This window comes from Aphis gossypii, unplaced genomic scaffold, assembly GCF_020184175.1.
Source record: "Aphis gossypii isolate Hap1 unplaced genomic scaffold, ASM2018417v2 Contig00717, whole genome shotgun sequence".
In the NCBI taxonomy this organism is placed as follows: domain Eukaryota; kingdom Metazoa; phylum Arthropoda; class Insecta; order Hemiptera; family Aphididae; genus Aphis; species Aphis gossypii.
In genome coordinates this window covers 20,755-41,675 of record NW_026083246.1, presented here as the reverse complement: position 1 = coordinate 41,675, position 20,921 = coordinate 20,755, and the positions used below count along the sequence as shown (strand labels likewise).

At 31.6% G+C, this 20,921-nt stretch overlaps 4 protein-coding genes and 1 pseudogene across 4 annotated transcripts; 3 read left to right on the top strand and 2 right to left on the bottom strand.

Moving 5' to 3' along the window:
- The first annotated feature begins 1,072 nt into the window (after window positions 1-1,072).
- On the top strand, window positions 1,073-1,969 carry LOC126555129 (uncharacterized). Its single transcript, XM_050210092.1, has one exon. The coding sequence runs from the start codon at window positions 1,094-1,096 to the stop codon at window positions 1,967-1,969; it is 876 nt and encodes a 291-aa protein (XP_050066049.1). The 5' UTR covers window positions 1,073-1,093.
- Window positions 1,970-2,148: 179 nt separating this feature from the next.
- On the top strand, window positions 2,149-7,525 carry LOC126555127 (uncharacterized). Its single transcript, XM_050210091.1, has 4 exons — window positions 2,149-2,793; window positions 2,922-4,237; window positions 6,150-6,270; window positions 6,986-7,525. The coding sequence occupies exons 1-4, from the start codon at window positions 2,149-2,151 to the stop codon at window positions 7,523-7,525; spliced, it is 2,622 nt and encodes an 873-aa protein (XP_050066048.1).
- Window positions 7,526-9,114: 1,589 nt separating this feature from the next.
- Window positions 9,115-10,149, bottom strand: LOC126555128 (uncharacterized; annotated as a pseudogene).
- A 2,170-nt stretch (window positions 10,150-12,319) lies between these two features.
- Window positions 12,320-12,760, bottom strand: LOC126555126 (histone-lysine N-methyltransferase SETMAR-like). Its single transcript, XM_050210090.1, has one exon. The coding sequence runs from the start codon at window positions 12,758-12,760 to the stop codon at window positions 12,320-12,322; it is 441 nt and encodes a 146-aa protein (XP_050066047.1).
- Window positions 12,761-14,347: 1,587 nt separating this feature from the next.
- Window positions 14,348-19,598, top strand: LOC126555125 (uncharacterized). Its single transcript, XM_050210089.1, has 3 exons — window positions 14,348-14,646; window positions 18,715-19,270; window positions 19,371-19,598. Exons 1-3 carry the CDS (start codon window positions 14,348-14,350, stop codon window positions 19,596-19,598), a joined length of 1,083 nt encoding a protein of 360 aa, XP_050066046.1.
- Window positions 19,599-20,921: the final 1,323 nt, after the last annotated feature.

The window sequence follows — 20,921 nt, the reverse complement described above, 5'->3', positions numbered from 1 at the left end:
CGTTAGCAATCGCCAAGTAATTGATATACCAAGAAGATTGGCTAACTATAGATCACAAATACGAAATGTAAGAAGGGGAAATTTTGCTTCAGAAATATATGATGAAGTACCATTTAGCGCACCATCATCACCACGTTAATATAATATTAATATTAATAATTCATTATTATTCGTAAAAAAAAAAAAATAATAAATAATAACAATAATATAAAAATAAGTATAATATAATAATCAATAAATATATATAAAATGTAACATAGGATATAATTAACTAATATTGAATTGTTTATATTATTTAGAAAAGAAACACATAAATTCATAATCATGGACTTTGAATTTTCAATGGTAAAACGAACGAGCATAGTAGTTATCTCTGGTGCTATGTCAAATAGCTTGAGAGATTTGAGGTTAGTAGTTAGAAGGTAGACCTTTATTACTACCAATTGACGAATAAGCTAGACCTATGATTGAGAAAGAGTTGCAAGTAGCAGTTAAAGAGATAAAAAGAATATTTATGTGTAAAACGGAGTTACGAGATGCGTGTTTAGATCAGTTACAACAGAGTTTAAATTCAACAAGAAATAATCTAACGAGAGAGTATATTGATCATTATATCAAACAAGGGAATAAGGAAAATAATATAATAGTAGTGTGGAATGGGCATTCGGATAAAACAATTTTACAAAGGTTAAATTTAATAGTAGTACTGCTTTGATAAAATCTCTGTGTACATATCGTCTTCGTTACAAGTCAAATTTAATTTAATTTGTATGCGTTTCGCTTTCGCTTGTTAACTTAACAATTCTATGCCAACTCATAGTGCTTTAGAAGTCGATGCAGCCCACCTACTTCAGTTTTTGTGCTTCTTTTCAAGTTTTCTTGGGGCAGCTTGTTCGTGAGTACTGAATTTTGTTTTGTTGTTATCACTTTGTACTCGATTCTCACAACCACAAACAGCTGTTTTACGGAGACTTTAACGGTAGTTGCCATTGTTTCCGAATCACTACACACCGTACCTCCATCTGCTTTTACCCAGTAACTTTAACGCTGGTACATCCTCTACTACCTTAAATACAATCCATCCATACTCGTCATGAATTCAGGAAAAAATTCAATTAATAGCTCTTCTTCTGACCGTGTTCTTCGTACGCGCACTACTACTACCCAACCTACCTCCTCAAAAGTTCTCTCACCGGTTACAAGTACTTCAACCATTGATGACGTGATGTCGACTCTACTTTCTTTTCGGAACGACTTGACAGCTTCCAATGAGAAGCTATCTACCGCCCAAACATCACAATTCAAAGACTTAAAAAGCGATCTTAAGAAACTTTCATGTCTAATTGCGGACCTTAAAGCCGAAAATACTGCGCTAAGAAATGATGTTGACTCACTTATGGACAAAGTTGCGAAACTTGAGTCAGGTTCAACCACTAACATTGCTTCTAATACCGTTTCACAAGTTCTACAGGAGACTTTTGAGAGTGAGAGATGTTCTTATAATGTACTTGCCTATGGTGTCACAGAGTCACTTTCTTCAAATATTGCTGAACGTATTAAAGACGACAAGGAAACTTTTCAAAAACTACTCGAAGAAAATTCAATTGGGCCCTCTCATGGCTCCAAATATTTTCGGCTCGGTAAAGCTCGTTCTGATTATGTCCGCCCTCTCAAAGTTATTTATACTTCAAAAGAAGATGCAACTAAACTAATTATGTCCTTTGCCGAGTTAAAAAACCAAGGTGTATCAATTACGCAGGGATTCCGAGTTGTCAAGGACAAGACCAAACTCCAACGGGAACTACTAAGATCATGTCACTTGGAAATTGACCATAGGACTAGCAATGGCGAATCTGGTCTTTCCATCAAGTATGTTAACGGTTCTCCGAAAGTGATCTCTGATGGGTCAAAAAACGGTGTTCACCCTCGGCGACTAACCGATCCAAAGTCCAACGCCCAAATCAACTAGTAGCTTCCACTTTATTATCCGGCTTCTACCAAAACTGTAGGGGTCTTAATACTAAGTTAACCAATTTTAAATGTAATGCATCATCTGTAAATTATATATTTATTGTACTAACAGAAACTTGGCTACACAGCAATATCTCTAATTCCGAACTTGGTCTTATTATTATAATATTTTTAGATATGACCGATGTAATTCTAATAGCAAATGTAGTCCGTGGTGGTGTTCTCATTGGCATTCGTAAAGATTACCCTGCGTGTTATGTTAAAGTTCCTCAATTAAATGTTGAACATGTTTTTGTCCGTTTTACTATTGGTTCGTGTAGTTTCATAGTTGGTGGTGTCTATATTCCGCCTCTCCCTCCTCCTTTAATTTATGAATCTCACGTCTCTTCCATTGAATGTTTGATTAATACTTATCCTAATGACAAATTTATTATTTGTGGGGATTATAATATTCCTGAAACAAAGTGGGACAATGATGATTATGGTATTGTATACTCATATTCTTCACCTGCCCGTGCCCCATGTATTCCCGAATCTTTTACAACAAACGGATTCTTTCAAAAAAATAATATTTATAACTCAACCAATTCGATTCTAGACCTAGTTTTTTGCAATGATAAAGATTTAATCGTTGAAAAGTCGCTTGACTCGCTAGTTCCTATAGATAAATATCACCCAGCTTTAAATATTTTACTTCCATTTAGTCTCCCGGTAGGCCGCAGGTTCTACAATTTCTGCAAAGGCGATTATGGGAATATCCGTTCCTTTGTGTCTACATTTAACTGGTCTTCAACACTTTCTCAATACGACCTTGACTCAGCAGTAAATGTTTTATACGACGCATTGCATAAATCAATCCTTGATCACGTTCCCCAAGTCTCTTTTAATGAATCAACATACCCACCCTGGTTTACCAAAAATCTTAAAAGTATATTTTTTTGAAAAAAAAGGCTCATATTAACTATAAGTCTTCTTTAAGCATTAATGATTATAGAGAATTCTCTCTCCTCAGGGCTAAACTTAAATATGAAACAAAAATATGTTACCGAAACTTTATACTCCGTACTGAAACAGCCCTTAGCACTAAGCCTAATGATTTCTGGAAATTTGTTAGGAACAACCGTGCTAAGATTTGTATTCCCAAGGAAGTGTCATACAACGAACTCACTTATAGTAATGAACAAGAGACCGCCAATCTCTTTTCTGACTACTTTTCCTCAGTTTACTCTACTAAACGAGTAGATTTTGATGCCAAAAAAATAGATATTTCTACATATGATCTACCCAATAATGCTACGTTTAGCGTAGAAGATGTATCGCATGGCCTATCTTCGTTGGAAAATGTGTGGTCAATTGGCCCAGATGGCCTCTCAGGTCACTTTTTATATGAATTAAGAACTATTATTGCTTATCCGCTATGGCTTCTGTTTAGAAGGTCGCTTGATGAAGGCGTTTTTCCTTCCATGTTCAAATTCAGTTCTGTAACCCCTATTCCTAAATCTGGTAGCCCCTCCGTTGTTTCCCTTTATCGACCTATTTCCATCCAATCGCATATTTCAAAAATGTTTGAACACATAGTCTTAAACGCCATTCAACCAACCGTTAATTCTATCCTAGCCGAGGAACAGCATGGCTTTCGCCCAAGACGGTCTACTACCACATGCAATCTTGTTTTCAATAACTATGTCTTCGACTCTTTTCAACAACGAACTCAAGTAGATGTAATCTACATTGATTTTCAAAAAGCTTTCGATTCGGTCAACCATAATGTACTTATTCATATTCTCAAAGAATCAGGTTTTGGCGAACCTCTTCTGTCTTGGCTAAGATCCTTTGTTAGTAACAGGTATCAATGGGTTAAAGTCTTTGATGTTAAGTCTAATCTGTTCTTGGCTTCATCGGGTGTCCCTCAAGGGAGTCATCTGTCGCCAATATTGTTTTCATTATTTATAAACAACCTCCATCGTGTGCTACATCACTGTCAATTTCTGTGTTTTGCTGATGACATCAAATTATATCTGCGTGTAACCACGCCAGATGATTGTACAAAACTTCAATCCGACCTAGATCGATTCTCAAATTGGATCAACACTTTAGGTTTAGCACTTAATCTCGATAAATGCAAAATTATGACCTTCACTAGATCACGTTCTCCTATAATGTCCCCATACTTCATCAATAATATAGCTATTACTCGTACTATGGACTATGTCATGGATCTTGGTTTCAAGCTAAGCTGCAATCTTGACCCAACTGCTCACATAGAGTACGTGTGTTGTAAAGCTTTAAAAACCCTTGGTCTAGTCATCCGATTAATAAAGGATTTTCGGCTTGAATCGTCATTAAAAACACTTTTCTGTGCGCTTGTGCGCCCCATTTTAGAATATGGACCCTCATACTGCAGACAATGCAAGGCAAATTGAGCGTGTTCAGCGCCGGTTCCTACGCTATGCTAGTCATATCCTTAAGATACCTTGTGCACCTCATAACTATACACCGGTTGCTATTCATCTAGGTTTGGCATCCTTAGCCGAACGTCGCCGTGTCGCAGGTCTTAAATTCCTAGCGGGTCTTTTAAATAATAATATAGATTCTCCATCCCGCTCAAAGGCCCTCTTCTATGTCCCGCACGCCACCACTAACTATATGGCTAATGAGCCTTTAAGACGCCTAATGTCGTCTGCCAATGCAGAACCTTCCTTCGACGAATTGCTAAATTTTTAATATACAAATTTAAATTAAAGTTTTTTGTTTTAATGTTTAAGTTTTTATTGTCATCAGATAATTGTATCTCATATTAATGTAAGCTGTATATATTTAATTTAGTTTTGTCTTATTGTAAAATTTCATCATCATATAAAATATACACTGTAATGTCAAAAAGGGCTAAGCCCGTATAACAAATAAAAATAAAAAATAAAAATAAATTATCCAATGTTAAACATTACATGTTATGATAAGTATTTTAATAAGAATTTTTTTATCCAGTTTGAGAAATTGAACAATAGGGAGATTATTTTTGAAATAGATATAGGGAAATTTGATAAAACAGGAAGATTGTTGAATTTAGTAGAAACGCATGATAAAATATGTATAAAAAAACATAAGACTACGTATGCACATGATCCGAGATTGGATGTGGAATATACCAAGTGTATATTCAACTATGTGTTAAAAAAGCAACAATACGAGAATTTAATAAAACATTTTTAGAATATAAATATTGTTATATCCTATGTTTAAGTTTAATTATTCAGTCATTTAATTTGGTATATGGGTAGAACGTAACGTTCGTGTGTAATATTAATTAATTATTCACAAATTTATTTTATTATTTTAATTGTATTATTCAAGGTGAAGGAGATTCAAATATTAAAAAATATATATATTAATAATATATACTGTACTAACATACTTTATATTGTATTCTTAATTGATTTAAAATTTGATATAACTAATATTATTATTAAGTTACCAATGTAAAACTGAAATTGTAAGTGTAACTGAGTGCATTTAAGAAAAATTGTAAAGATTTCTGTCTTGCAGACATAAACCTTTTTTTTTGTGGGGAGGTGTTATGGGCTACGAGATATCTATAAGATATCTACGAGATTACAAGGCTAAGTTAGTATGACCATGCCTCGTGTCAAGGGTAATGCGGATGCTACTATGACCATGACACGTGTCGGGATAGTAAGCGCACCAATAATTACAGTGCACTAATGATGCATTTGAGATGTTATTGCACATTTTCAAATTCGTGTCCGAATTTGCAACAACAACAACAAGGACACCTGGTTTTACCCAGAAGGCGAAAACACGACGTAAACAAGAGACGCACCACAATATATAAGGGAGCCCGAAGACCAGCAACGGCAGATGTACCAAAGCTATCAACAACTGAGCACTTTCACGTCACTCAGCCACTTATTTAATTTGTTACATGTATTTTGTTTGTATGCAATAAAACATATTACGTTATTAAGTTTAACTTTCATTCAAATTAACCATTTGGATTCAAATCTGATACTGGCACGCAACAAGGGTAATTTCCCACAAGTATTTTATCTGTCACCATACTTCAAAAAAAAAAAAAGTACTAACCAAATTACTGAACGTAATACTGGTTGCTTATCTTCAATTGATATTTTATTAAAAAAAAATAACAAAAATACTAGGAAGAATGATGATTATTTAAAGTATTCGCCTCCACTAAATGCTTCAATCAAAATTGTATGGACTCATAATCATACCGTTGACTCATGTGATGCTTTAAAATTTTTAAGAACAAAAAGTGAAGTAAGAATTCTTTATAATTTATAAATGTCTTTTACTCAAGACAGAAGTTGTTTATTTTTATCTTATTTTATATTGTTTAAGAATGTTGTCTAAAATCAAATGTTTGATATTGGTTCTCATACTAATTACAGAATATGAAAAAGTATAATCTCCAAACATATTATTATATTTTCATAATTATTAATTACAACTATTTTCACTTTTGTATAATTATTGACTGTTGGGCTAAATAGTTAAGATACTAGAAGCTAATATATAAAGAAAAAAAAAAATTACTACTCATTTAAAATATTAAAATATTAGACAAAATGTACTTAATGATTTTTCCCATGACTTTTAGCATTCAACTGGTTTTTAGCCATATTGTAGCTAAGTTTATGAGGTCTTTTTTGGTTTATATTTAAGCTTTAATTATTTGGTCTTTTACCAGAATTTATTCTTCTAGAGCCTTTAGTAATACCTTCCTTTTGGCGACTTATAGATGTAGGTTGCACTTTGATTTGACCTCTTCTTTTGTAAACTCCTAGCATTAGAGGAGTATATTAGGTCTAAGGAAAACATGGATCCAAGATCAGTACGGTTTGGGGTAACTGACGGGACGTCATCCCAGGTACTGGAAGATACATTGGAAGACATTGGAGGTCCAGAACAGTGGTGAAGAGGGCAAAACCGACGGAGATTTGATAAACCACTTTATTGAACAGATGTTTGATAGACTGGAGGGGTTGGAACAACGGTCGACAAGCAGCAGTTAACAATTGCTACTCTCAGCGAGAGCGTGGAACGCTTGGAGCGGGGGTTAGCCGAAGAAAAGCTTAGGTCGACCGAACGGGTGGCGCAAGCAAGTTGCGCATACCGTGGGGTTTCCCCCAAACCCTCCACCAGCATTTTGTCCGGAGAAAATCAAAAGTGCCCGGGCAAAAGTCAAAATCATCCGGTCAAAACTCAAGGTGTGAGTTTTGAGAGCCGTTGGGGGAACATACGGAGCAGATTGGCCGGGGAAAACCCGAGAAATCGGGAAGTATCCAGAGTTTCCGGTAACCGGTCCGGTGTGTCCGGTGAAGTGTCCGGTAGAAAAGATCGGGAAGTGTTACAGAGTAATCTCTCCGGTGGAAAACGTGTTCACTTCGCGGACAGCCTGCTCATTCCTCAAAATGAGTTGAATATGGCCCGTGCGTCACCTGGGAGTTTGGACGCTGATTACTATGTGACCAAAATCCGTCTACATCCCAAATTTATTTTCATCTCGTTGTAAATTTTCCTAGCTTTAATTTTATGTACGTTAAGTCCTTCGACTCGTTCCGGAACACGGTGAAAAAAATTAAAAACCACGCGTGCATACTAATTAACATGCCGTACTAGTCACCTGGATCTCCATTACACCTAATAGTTTATAATTAATGAGGTTTTTTGATTATCTTGGCGCTATCTGGAAGATAGTTCAAAATTTAAAGGTCTGGCGCCTTAAATATACCGACACGCAATCGAGTATGCGATGATTCTTATCACTAGTCGTCTGAAAAATAGTCACCTAGCTTTGGTCACCCAATTTCACACACGTATTGTAAATTGCGAGTCGCAACTTTCAACTTCATGAAATAACTCGTGAAATAAGTAATTGCTAATTAGTAATGAATCTAACATAATAATATTATGAGAAATAATGCGAATATGCGATATGTAGCACTGCGGTCTGCGGGCCGCCGTCTAGACTACTACTAGCGATCACAACGTTATCCGATCTAACTAGTCAAGTGTCCGCAGCGCCTAATAGCGTCACCCGATTATTACCACGCCGACGAAAATAAGGCCAGTGAGGAATCTTTATAATAAATGATAATACATATGTAAGTATGATATGAATTCAGAATTAGGCTTAGATGATATGTAATGAATAGAGCTACTGGCTAAATATTTGAAGCCAACATAACTAAGGGGTGAATTGTTGCAAATGCGTTTTCGGTCAAATTTTATCGTTCAGATCTTGTTTTAAAGAAGAAATTACTAAATAAACATTGGTAGGGTGGACAGCATACAAACCTCTACTCGTACTGCATGAATTAAAAGGATCGGGGTTTGGCAATTGTTCTCCACAACTTGATTATGCTAGTATCTTATTTGTTGGCACTTGCTCTAGTAAATATGCAGATGCAGTTTGTGACATGCATTGTGATGATAATGAAGAAGTCCTTTTGTTTAACAAATTTGAGCATGATTATAATGAAAAATTATCAATATTAGAAGAATATGGGTTTTATAAGTATGATTTTTGGGTCCGAGAAAAATATCCGAAAAAATTACAAGTCCTTATCATAATTTAGCAATCAGTGTGACCGCCTGAAGAAATATTAAAACTATAATTAAAATATATTAAGTTAATTTGCATAGTATAATATTACGCACTATTTTAATATTTTAATATTTAAATTACGTGAAATTCCTATATTTCCTATATTATAATATAATAATTATAATAACTATAACAAAAAATAAGCATATAAAATCAAATCATAATAGCTAAGTATAATACCTACCTATATAATTGCATGTATTTAATGTATTATATGTATTTAACACATCATATTACTTTTGTAGTTAAGTATACTAAAAATGTCAAATATCGAAAAACACCTTAATGATTATATTTGTATTATAGGGAATAAAAAAGACCGTTACATATTTCGGTACTTATTGATTATCGCGACTACCTAACAAAAAATCTTCGACTTCATCAGGTTCAAGGAACGGAAGAACAAAAATATAATTTAAAAATTTTCCTTCATCTGTATCTCCTTCAATATAAACTTTACTTAGACCCAAATTTTGTAATTTTCTAAACCACGCTTAGCCGAGATGAAAATTACAACCTCGAATAATACTGGTTAGCCATATATTGTGAACCGCTTCGTGTATTCGAATTTCGAAATCAATTACAAACATACTTGGGTTAAGTACAAATCCTTCAGTCAAACATGCATCACGTAACTTTTTAAATAAATGTTCATAAGTCGATGTATGTTTTTTAGGAAGCAATGCATACAGGGCCGCAGCCACACATTATTCTAGGAGGGGCAAGCTCTAATTTTGCCGCCTCTCTTTCCATCACTCAGCCCCAATAATTTACATATTTTGCCGCCCCTAAAAATTTGCCGCCCGGGGCAAAAGACTCCCCTAGCCCCCCCCCCCTAGCTGCGGCCCTGAATGCATATACCAGAGACGTATAAATACCATTTTGAAAGCCATGCAGTACAAAAAACTGATTGAAATTTAGTACAGAACTGGAATGTTCCGTCCATAAAAACTTTTTCCATAGAAAATAAGTATTTTAAATTTATGAGACATGTAAATACCATTATATTTGTTTCCATATCATTAATTAGCAAAAAATTTTCATTTTTGTTAGTCATAATATTCATATTTATTAGAACTTTATGTACTTCATTAAAATATCTTTGAGAAGTGGTGGGTGATATTTGGTTTTTTTATTATATACATTTCTACGAATATATGAAATATCATTAGTTAGTAATTGTGTATCGTTTTCTAAACTACGACGTTCTTTTCTAATTATTTTAGATGGCATTTCATTTATATTGCTTTCAGATATTTTTCATTTGATACTATCATTTACAATTTGACGTTATTTGTTGTATTTATTTACGTAATTGTAGAATTTGATTCATGACTATGATCCAAAACTGATTTTTCTTACAGTACAGTGTTTTCCTTATTGAAGACTAATTTAGCTTTGCATGTTTTTTTAGTGCATTCCCAATTTTTATTACCATTTATTTTTGATTCATATTTAAATTTGAATTTAAAATCGTTTAACACTGTTAATACCTTGCCATTCTGGCTAAACATTGTTGAAAATTCCATGACGTTGAATAAAATATATAAAACTCTTAACAACTTTTATTAGGTGACATCACCTAATAAAACACTTAGTAAGTAGGTACTAACTAGTGTTGTCAAAAGTAATTCCATTTTAATTTTTTTAATTCTTCTGTTTTTTGGTTTTTTTGTGCAGGATTTTGTACAGTTATTTCTATTAGTTTACGTGAAAATTTAGGACGAAGCGTTTTAGATTTAACCGATTGTATTACAGTAGGACTAGAACTGGTGGTCATATCATATGTATTACTTTTTGTAGATGTATCTATAAAGTTATAGGAGGAAGAGGTACCTGGTTCACAAACATCTATACCCACAACCTCATTATTAAATAATTGTGTTTGAGTGTTATTGAAATATTCATCGTTAGGAATAGTTATATACTCACCTTCGTCGTCAAAAACAATCGGTAAACTATCAATATCAATCTCAATATCAGGTTCAAAATTATCATTTATATCATTGTCATTATGATTAATTTCATTTTCATTATTGAAAATTTTATTTTCGTCATCAGAACATTCAATATCGTCATCACTTTCATCCCAATTGGCAACTAAATAGCCAATTTCTGTATCACTCAAAAATTTACTCATGTTTAATAAAAAAAAAGTTCGTGTGCAATGTTGCAAATAAGCAACAATCCTAAATTAGACTTTAAGTCAACTATAAAACAGTTTTATATTAGATATGAATTTTTGAAAAAAGTATGTTTTAAGAATAAACGACAAAATTTTAATTAACCTTTTTTAAAAAATCTAATAAGAGATCTGAGGTACCAATAGTTGTCATAACAAGTAATACGTATTATTTTATATTGTTTTTTTTTTTTTGATTATACGATTTTTTTAAATAATTTTTAATAATAACATACTTTTCAATATTTTAAAAATTGGTTTTCTTATATTTAAGCCTAATACTCTAAGAGATACTAATACCTGTCATAACACGTAATAGGTATTATACCTAATTAAACAATAAACGTGTACTTATATAGATTATCGTAACGATATGTTTATACATGTAGTAAATATAGAAAGTATATAAAAAAATTGCCGTAGTTTGTATGAATGTATGATGTACCTTATCGGTTTTGTCGCAGTTTGTATAACCTTAATTTCTTTTTTGCCGCAGTTTACATACAGCCTTTTTAACGTGGGATATTTTGAGGGGGAACCATAATTTACATGCCTAATCAATGGCTCACATTAATTCGATGTGCCAAAGTAAAAGGTGAACCATGTATTGTTTCCGATATGTCTTATTATGATTTCTTGGATTCAACTAGAAAACTGCTTCTGATGAAAAAACATTAAGAGGCTGTTCTGGTATCCCAAATTCGACCGTAAAAACATGCTTTCGTACTTCCCATTTTCCTCAGCTCTCTTTAGTCGTAGAAACATGATTTTTTCACCATAATAATCCTTAAAAGTTCTTCTAGGTGACTGCGTTCCAGTTTTTAGATATCTATTTTTGTCTATTTCATATAATTTTTCAAAAATTTGAAAAAAATACAAATTTCAACTGCAAATATAATTGGTTTAAAAAAAAAAAATTAAAAATCTGGAACGCAGTCACCTAGAAGAACTTCTAAGGATTATTTTGGTGAAAAAATCATGTTTCTACGATAAATAAGAGCTGAGGAAAATAGGAAGTACGAAAGCATGTTTTGGTAAGAAATTTAGAAATGTATAGTCATGTGCTGCTCTGCTTAGTATAGCGGAAGCGTTCGAGAACTACGTTTATACCATCACCCTGCGGACTACGAGGTGTGGCTAATAAATAACGAGATTTTCTCTGTAAAAATTTTTTATTTATGTTTTTAATGGTTTAACATTTTTCCCCTCCTTGTTTGACACATCGCTCCATTCTAATTTTCCATTGGTTGAAACAGTGTTGGAAATCCTTTTCTTGCAATGTCTTTAACACCTCTGTCGCTTTTGTTTTTACAACTTCAACTGACTCAAAATGTGTGCTCTTTAACGCACTTTTTAGTTTTGGAAAAAGCCAAAAGTCGCATGGAGCGAGATCTGGTGAATATGGGGGGTGTTGAAGCACTGGAGTTCGATTTTTAGCTAGAAATCGCTTTACAGATAAGGCACTGTGAGCCGGCGCATTGTCTTGATGCAAGATCCAAGAGTCATTTTCCCACAACTCAGGCCTGCTTTCTTCTTACTCGTTCTCTGAGTGTTGTCAATACTTGAAGGTAATAATGTTGATTCACAGTTTGTCCCTGAGGTACCCATTCTGTCATTATTACACCCTTAATATCGAAAAATACGATCAACATGGCCTTCAGTTTCGACTTGCTTATTCGAGCTTTTTTCAATTTTGGTGATGCGGAAGTCTTCCAATGCATGGATTGTCTCTTAGTTTTGGGGTCATATTGGAAAATCCAAGTTTCATCGCATGTTATCACCTTTTTCAACAAATCTCGTTCGTTTTCCATCCGTTCAAGAATGTCAACGCAAATTTGTCGCATACCGTCTTTCTGTTCCAGAGTGAGGTTTTTAGGCACCATTTTGGCGCAGAATTTTGTCATGTTTAATTCATCGTGCAAAATTTGTCTAACGGTCTCCTTGTCGATATTAACCATCTCAGCTATCATTCGAATACTCAGACGTCGATCTTTTCACACAATTTCATTGATTTTTGAAATGTTATCGTTAGTTTTTGAGGATCATGGACGACCCACCCGTTGATTGTCTTCAACTTCTTCACGACCCTCACGAAATCGTTTGTGCCACTCAAAAACACGTGGTCGTGATAGAACACTATCTCCATATACTTCAGTTAATAAATTAAAACTTTCGGTCGCAGATTTTCCAAGTTTCACTAAAAATTTTAAATTAATACGTTGTTCAATTTTTTCGTCCGGCATGATTTCGACATTCAACACGTAAGAGGTCAATTTAAACGACGCTTACACATAGACTACAAAACGGAAACTGACTAAACTGGTATTGTTCGATGCAGTGATATTCATAGATTACAAATATACTACCATTATACCCTTATCTACTCATGCCTTATTGCTAAGTAGATAATCTCGTTATTTAATAGCCACACCTCGTATTCAGCCATACCGCACCATAGGTCAAAACTGGTTTTCAGATCGCGCCTGGCTCGTTGTCTATAAATAATTATTATACACAATACGAAAACAATTAAATATTGGTGGCAGAATAATATAATATTTTGTTTTATTTTTTGCATAGAACCGATATCGAATTTTATATTTTATATACCTATTATTATTATTCTGCACATCATATTTTACATAAACTCACATAACACTTTTATAATTTGAATAATTCTTTTTTAAGCTTGAAGAAAATTAAACTATAAAATTAATTTTATCAATATTGAATATACAAATAAAATATAGAGGTACATTTAACAAATAATTTTTCCAATCTATATAAACCAGAACCAGAATGGCTAAATTTAGTATTACACGGAGCAAAAAGTAGACAGTAAAAACTAAACAGAGAATTTTGAGATTTGGAATACAATAGCCAATCATAATATTTGTATTCACCATTAAATAGTTTTCTATAAAATGTTTCCCGTGGTAGTTTTCTATTGTACTTGCCAATTTTCCGAAAAATTTTATTAAATTGTATCTCTTGGAAATTGGTTGTTACTTGATTCTTCAAAAAATATTCCAATCCTGACTCATTAATGACCCACTTCGGTGGGTTTTTTACAAAACAAATTATTGTAGTTAATTTTTTTTTTCATTTTTTTCTGATTTACAATTAGGGCCGTGCCACACTATGCGTTTTGGCGAGACCGGTTTGGCCGTACGCTTTTCGACTAGATGACGCGTAGATGCCACTCCTATGTGTTTTACTTATTAAAAACGTTCCTTCAGTTTGCTTCGTAGGTCAAATTATTTGAATAACGCGATAGACGTGGTATCGAAAATACCAATCAAAGTATCTGCAACTACTTACTTTTCTAACATCGTTCTGAATGTAATTAGTAATTTTACTATAGTATAAATTATTTTATTCAATAAATTACAGTGAGCGATTTATTTATTAAGTGCGTATTTATATTATTCAAACGTATTAAATTAAAATATTTGATTATTCTACACAAGTAAGTATATTATTATAATTTGTTCATTTCAGTGATTTGTTATTAATAATAATTAATAAATTATTATCTTGTTAGAATGAATCGTAAAAAGGTTCAAGTCATTGTAGCAGCTGAAGCACTTGGTTTATTGGATACAATTAAATCAGAAAGAAGGTACTGGGTTTATCTTCTCAATGTGGAACGAGAAAAAACGGGACATTTCAAAATTTTTTTTGAAAACATAAGGCGTTATCCACAAAATGTTTTCGAATACTATCGCATATCAATTTCGAGTTTTGATGAGTTATTAGAAATTCTACGTCCATATATAACTGAAACCACCACATTATTTCGTAATCCAATTTGTGCTGAAGAACGGCTTACAATTACTTTGAGGTATGTTAGCTAAAATTTAAACATGCGTTTGGCGTTTCATGAGTAAAAATTGAAATAAAATTATTAAATAATATTATACATTAACACATTGTAATGCAAATTAAAATAATTATATGTTGTAACTTGTAACAAACTTGGTAACTGGGTAAAAATAAAATATGATTGGGTAATGATAAAGATGTCGGAAAATTCGAAATATAATGCACATTAATGTCTAATGCACTTTACCTACTAACTATGAACTAAGTTGTAAATTTAATTTCAATCAATTATGAAAATAATATACTCTTTAGTTAGGTACTTTTTTTTTGTAGCAAAATCAAAAAAAAAATTAAAATTAAAAATACTTAAGATAATACTTAGTAGTTACCATGTAATATTTTTGTAATTTTTTAAACAAAAGTAGTAGGTACATCAATAAAATTTTAAAAAATAAAATAAAACAATCACTTTAGTATGCGAAATTATAAAAAAAATCTTAAGATAATAATAGATATTACTGATAACTTTTGTAATAATCAGAAATTGTATAGGCATTAGCTTGGTCTGCAGATAAATATGAGCTAGAGTAATGTAATGGAGGGAATTCCATAGAATGTTGAGCCTGTCGTGGTGGTACTTTATTTATCGTTGAATCTGATGTAGATGATGTATATGTGGACAAGATAGGTAAGGTTAGTTGTGAGGTAAAATGCAGGGAGTCAAAACGGGTTAAAATATTTCGGGTTTCGGGTTACGTGTTCAAAACCGGGGAAAATTTTTTGTGGGTTTCGTGATAAAAGCCGGGTACAATTTTTTGCGGGTTTCGGGTTTCGTGTTAAAAACCAGATAAAATTTTTTGCGGATTTCGGGTTTCGTGTTAAAACCCGGGTTAAATTGTTGTGGGTTTTGAATAGGCGTGATTAGAGTATTAAACTTCATCCGCAGTGGCAGCCTAGCTAATAACCGGCGCTTCCTTATTAATGAACCAAAATAAAGGCCTTATTTGTTAAGGCCCCCCTCACTAACGAAATATTTAGATGATTCAAAAATAAGTCGGAACTATCTATTTACAGTTAGATAAGTACAGTAATTCCAGTAATTTAACTTTAGAAATATTCATGTACAGCTCTGGATTAACATTTACATATTTCCCCACCTAGCTACAAATCAAAAATAATACTACAATAATATCCAATAATAAACGAGTATCATCGTCGTCTGTCTTAATTCTTTATACATTATACTTTATAGTAGATTTTTCAGAAGTCAGAAAATCAATTAGGCAATACATGTTTGACTTAATTAACAAAATAAAGATACAACTCACCTAATTTTGTCAAACATATCTTTGTAATAGTGTCCCAAATAGAAAAAATATTTAAGAGGGGGACTCCATGGCTCAAGCCCCAAAATTTTTTTTAATAATAATATATATTATATTATTATTTTTTGAGGAGGCTTTGAGTGATTTTTGGTGTGCTAAGCATCTCCAAGACCCCCACCTATTTGCGACACTAGTAAGCATCTAAATAGTAATTATAACGAGACCACAAAAAAAAATTTTTATTTGTTAAATACAAGTTGTAACCCTTCTGAATTAAAACTTGGTTGACCGGCGCCTTTCAAAAATATCAGTGGCAGCCCAGGCACCCTAGATTGCCACCATATACACGCCTATTATTTGTTTGAGTGTTACTGGTAACGGTTTCAAAATTCAAACCATTAAGATTTAAGTTCAACAACACTTACAGACTAGGTACAGCACTCAACCTATACAAATATTCAAATATTGTATACTTATAAAAAAATGTGTCAATTCTTAATTGTTAGGGCAAATTTAAAAGATATATTAGTTATAGACATTAGACAGTATAATACAAGACAGTATATCTACAATTTTAGGCAATACCAATACAATATTTAATTGATATAACGATAAATAATGATAATTCGAAAAATTAAAAAAGACAACTCAAATAAAATTATCTTTAATTCTTTTGTAAAAAGTCTAAAACTTCAAAATACATATATAAAATTATAAAATGTTAACTTTTAACAATAAAGTTTATAATAATGAACATGATAAGTGATAAGTGATAACACTAATGCAACCATAATATATTTAAGCCTGCTAATCTGAATTGTGTGTTACATTTTATAATTAAAATACTCTCTAAAAGTGCAGGAGAAAGTCTTTTCAACACTAACCTGAAAACAATTCTTGTTTAAGTATAAATCTTACAATCATTGAAAATATAAAATGACTTAATCTTTTAAGCTTACTTGTGTGGCTGGTATGGACATTAAAGTTTGAGAAATTTCATATAACTCGGGCATTTCTTTTTCCTTCAAACTCCAGTATTCTCTAATATCAGACTCATATGGGATTCTTTGGACACCATCATATGATTTCACATATATTAGGTTGTAATATTGTACTGTTGGCGGTAATACAATCGCTACCACTTTTATATTTCAAAAATAACTCACAAGTCATCAGTTATATCAGTTTCAATATCAACAGATGTAACACTTGTAACATTTTCAGGTTCATTTATTGTACACACTTCTTGGGGTCGGCCAACATTTTTCAAAGCACATATCAAACTCCATAATTTGCAGATATGATCTTATGCTTTTTTTTAAATTCAGGAACAAGAAGTATTTGTAAACGAGGATCCATATATTATATACTCGTAGCTAAAAAAGACATATAATTAAATATTTAAAAATCTAAAACCATTAATATTTATAGTAAAATATGAATTAAAATGTATTTAAGATAACAAATATTTGGTTATTTTATAATTTTATATCTTACAACTTTTTAAAATAAATGTATATCATTATATTAATAATTTAAAAAAAAAATTGTATTCAAACCTAACAATATTTATCCAATATAAATAAGTATACATTAACATACATTAACATACTAAAATGGTCATTAACCCAAAGCTAAGCAATAATTATAATGGTTAAACAACCAGGTATACAAATTCAAGTTACAAATTATGATTTATATAGCTATATCAAGCCATAAAACTAATATGATAGTAAAATAAAATTTATACCTGATACAAACATATCATTAAACATAAGTGTCTTTTGTCTTTTTATCATGGAAACTTGAATTGCTTTAGATAGCTCTGTGTTCACTTTGGACAATCCATTTCTAACTTTCCACCAACATCCATAAAAGTCACCAATAGTTAGATCTGCTTTTTGTAAGATTTTAGATCTGATTTGTACAGACTCCAAAGTCAGCACCTTTAAAATTCCAATTTATATTTTTATTAAAATTTTAAATTACCTAGGGTAAAGACACCAGTGAATGCCAGCATACCAATTAATGCCACTTGTATTTACTAACATTAATTTTAAGCACCCCTGAATACATACAATAATCACACTTAAACCTAATCATTCAGGAAATTATAACAAAAATATTGATACTAACATAATAATCATAACCTCAAAATTATTTTTGTAAGATTTTTTTTTCGTTATCATGTTTATGTATGATACCACCACAATATGAATTGTTAAAAAAAAAATAACAGCTGCGAGCGGAACCGGATATTCTTTATCAATTTTAATCTCGGTGAGTGTTAATACAATTTATATTATCAATGCATTGTTAGATTGGTCAGGACGAAAGCAGTCGATTTGTTCGATGCTTTATGTGTTAAAGGTTAAAAAAACAGGTTAATGATAATTTTATATTTATTGGCATTTACTAGATCAAAATTTTCATTTTATCCAGTGAATGCCATTTCACTGTTATTCACTGGTTAACTCTACATACCTAGTGTATGTCACATAGTGGTATATACTGGTTATTACACAATATCCAATAAATGCCACTTTGTTATTTTAATGGTGTAAAAAGTCTGTAAACTTATATTTGACTTTTTTTAGATTTTCTGATTAACCGACTCAAATAATACCTAAGTAAGAAGAGTTCTAAACCAAGGTTTAAGTATAACAAAAGCAATATGCTTAAGGCCATAGAAGCCATACTTCAACCAGATATTTATTATTAACATGATAATAATATTTTAATTGTTTTTAAATCTTTTCAAGATATTTATCAATTGGTACGTACTTTGCCGCTCTAAAATTCGATTTTCAAGTAGGAAGAAGTACAATCAAAGTTATTGTAAAAGAAACATGTCAAGCGATTTGGACCAATTTAAATTTAATAGAAATGACTGCACCAACTATTGACGAATGGATGGAAATATCGAGAATTTTTTATTTGAAAACTAATTTCCCCAATTGTCTCGAAGCAATAAATGAAAAACATATAAGATGTAAAAATTCTAACAACTCAGGATCTTTGTTTTTCAATTACGAAAAATTTTTTTCGATAGTATTGATGGCTGTAGTGGATGCAAATTTGAATTTTATTTCAATTGATGTAGGATCTTACGGCCGCGAAGGAGATTCTAATATTTTTAAAGAGCGCCCATTTGGTAAACTATTATATTCCAAGAAATTGAATATTCTAGAACCAACTATATTACCAAATACAAATAATAGCCCTCAACTTTATGTGTTTGTTAGAGACGAAGCTTTCGCGTTACACACAAATTTACTAAGGCCTTATCCAGGGTGTAATATTAACGATTCTCGGAGAGTATTTAACTAAAGATTATCACGAGCAAGGCACACAGTTGAATGTGCATTTGGAGTACTTGCTAATAAATGGCGTGTATTACATACATCGATACAAGTAGAATCAGATTTTACGAATGAAATTGTCAAAACTTGTTGTATTCTATACAACTTCGTCCGTAAGACAGATAGATGGTATCAATTATGAAGATTCTGAAAACAACAGTTTAGACGACATTGAAACTCACGGAGTAGGGGCGGCTCGTTCACAAAGTGTTGGTGTAAGAGATTACTTCGCTAACTATTTTATGGGCCCAGGAGCAGTAGATTTTCAGTACAAAGTACTTTAGTTTATAATTAATATTACTTAATTAACTGCAGATTTTAAGAGACCAACAATAATGTATCATAATTTTTAAGTAGGTACTTATTTTTTTTTATATAAAACAGTATTACATTTTTTATTTGTATTTAGATTTAGATTTCTGTGCTAAAATTATTATTCCTAACTATTAAGATATTAATATTATAATAATTGAATAATATACAAGGTTCTTACTTACCTGTGTTTTTTATTCTACACTTGATTTTTCAGTCCAATTTTCATATACATATTCCCCAATAGTGTTCCAACTTTTTTCTTTTATATTTCTATCCATATAATCTTTTGTCCCAAATTCCCAAATTGATGGATTGTTTTAGATACAAGAAATAAATTTCAAAAATTTCAAAATAAATTGTTTATAAATTCAAAAGAAACGCAGCCGCTAAAGCGCACAGTGTGACACGCGCAATATAATATAACATGTTTTGTATATACTTCCCGTCGACTTGGTTCCTGCCACAGATATATAAAAATACTAGATAGCCGACTACCATACGTTATACATACAAAATGATGTCTCCAACAAAATGGCCGATAATCGTTATCTAAGAGGTGACTGTTTACAAATTAAACTGATATGATAAATGATAAGACACTATTTTGTAGGGATATAGTATTTTAAATTTTGTAGGAACGAAAAACTTCAGAAAATTTCTTGTCTGAATATTATAAGCTCTGGTAACTTTTATTGTAGAAAATGTTTTTTTGCTTGAAACTGAAATTTGGAACCATTTAATATTTTACACTGTATAAACAATTCAATATTTTAATATAATATAATAATTTACTGTATGTATTTGAAATGTATTCTACAGATATTTTAAATCCAATTAGTAACCGCCATAAATTTACAAAACAAATCTTATTTATGAATCAATAAAATTATTTTACCTGTATGTCGTGTAGTTTATAATACCTATAATCTTTTTATTGTTATTATTAATATTTTGTATCATTATTTAAGCATTTTGATAAATACAAGAAATCAAGATTTATTTTAATATATGATATATTATTTTATTAAAGTTGTATTGTACTGATTAAATAAATAAAGCACTTGATCATTTTTTAAATGTTATACTTTCTAGGTGTACTAGTATTTGTATTACAATAAATTATGTTATAAGTAGGTAGTTATAAACTTACATTTATCTTTAAAACTTCATCTTCAAGAACACAGACAAAATATTTTATGACAATTCCCTTGTATAAGACATATAGAAAAATTTAATTCCACTCAAAAACTTTTCTAAAATGTTACACAAAATAATAATAGCTTTAAGTATTC

Excerpts from the sequence above, each read along its gene's own strand:
- LOC126555129 (XM_050210092.1), top strand. The coding sequence starts at position 1,094 with ATGAATTCAGGAAAAAATTCAATTAATAGCTCTTCTTCTGACCGTGTT.
- LOC126555127 (XM_050210091.1), top strand. The coding sequence starts at position 2,149 with ATGACCGATGTAATTCTAATAGCAAATGTAGTCCGTGGTGGTGTTCTC. Across the intron at positions 2,794-2,921 it reads AATACGACCTTGACTCAGCA|GCTCATATTAACTATAAGTC; the intron begins GTAAATGTTTTA and ends TTGAAAAAAAAG. Across the intron at positions 6,271-6,985 it reads TTTTAAGAACAAAAAGTGAA|ACTGGAGGGGTTGGAACAAC; the intron begins GTAAGAATTCTT and ends GATGTTTGATAG.
- LOC126555126 (XM_050210090.1), bottom strand. The coding sequence starts at position 12,760 with ATGGTTAATATCGACAAGGAGACCGTTAGACAAATTTTGCACGATGAA.
- LOC126555125 (XM_050210089.1), top strand. The coding sequence starts at position 14,348 with ATGAATCGTAAAAAGGTTCAAGTCATTGTAGCAGCTGAAGCACTTGGT. Across the intron at positions 14,647-18,714 it reads CGGCTTACAATTACTTTGAG|ATATTTATCAATTGGTACGT; the intron begins GTATGTTAGCTA and ends AATCTTTTCAAG. Across the intron at positions 19,271-19,370 it reads ATATTAACGATTCTCGGAGA|AATCAGATTTTACGAATGAA; the intron begins GTATTTAACTAA and ends CGATACAAGTAG.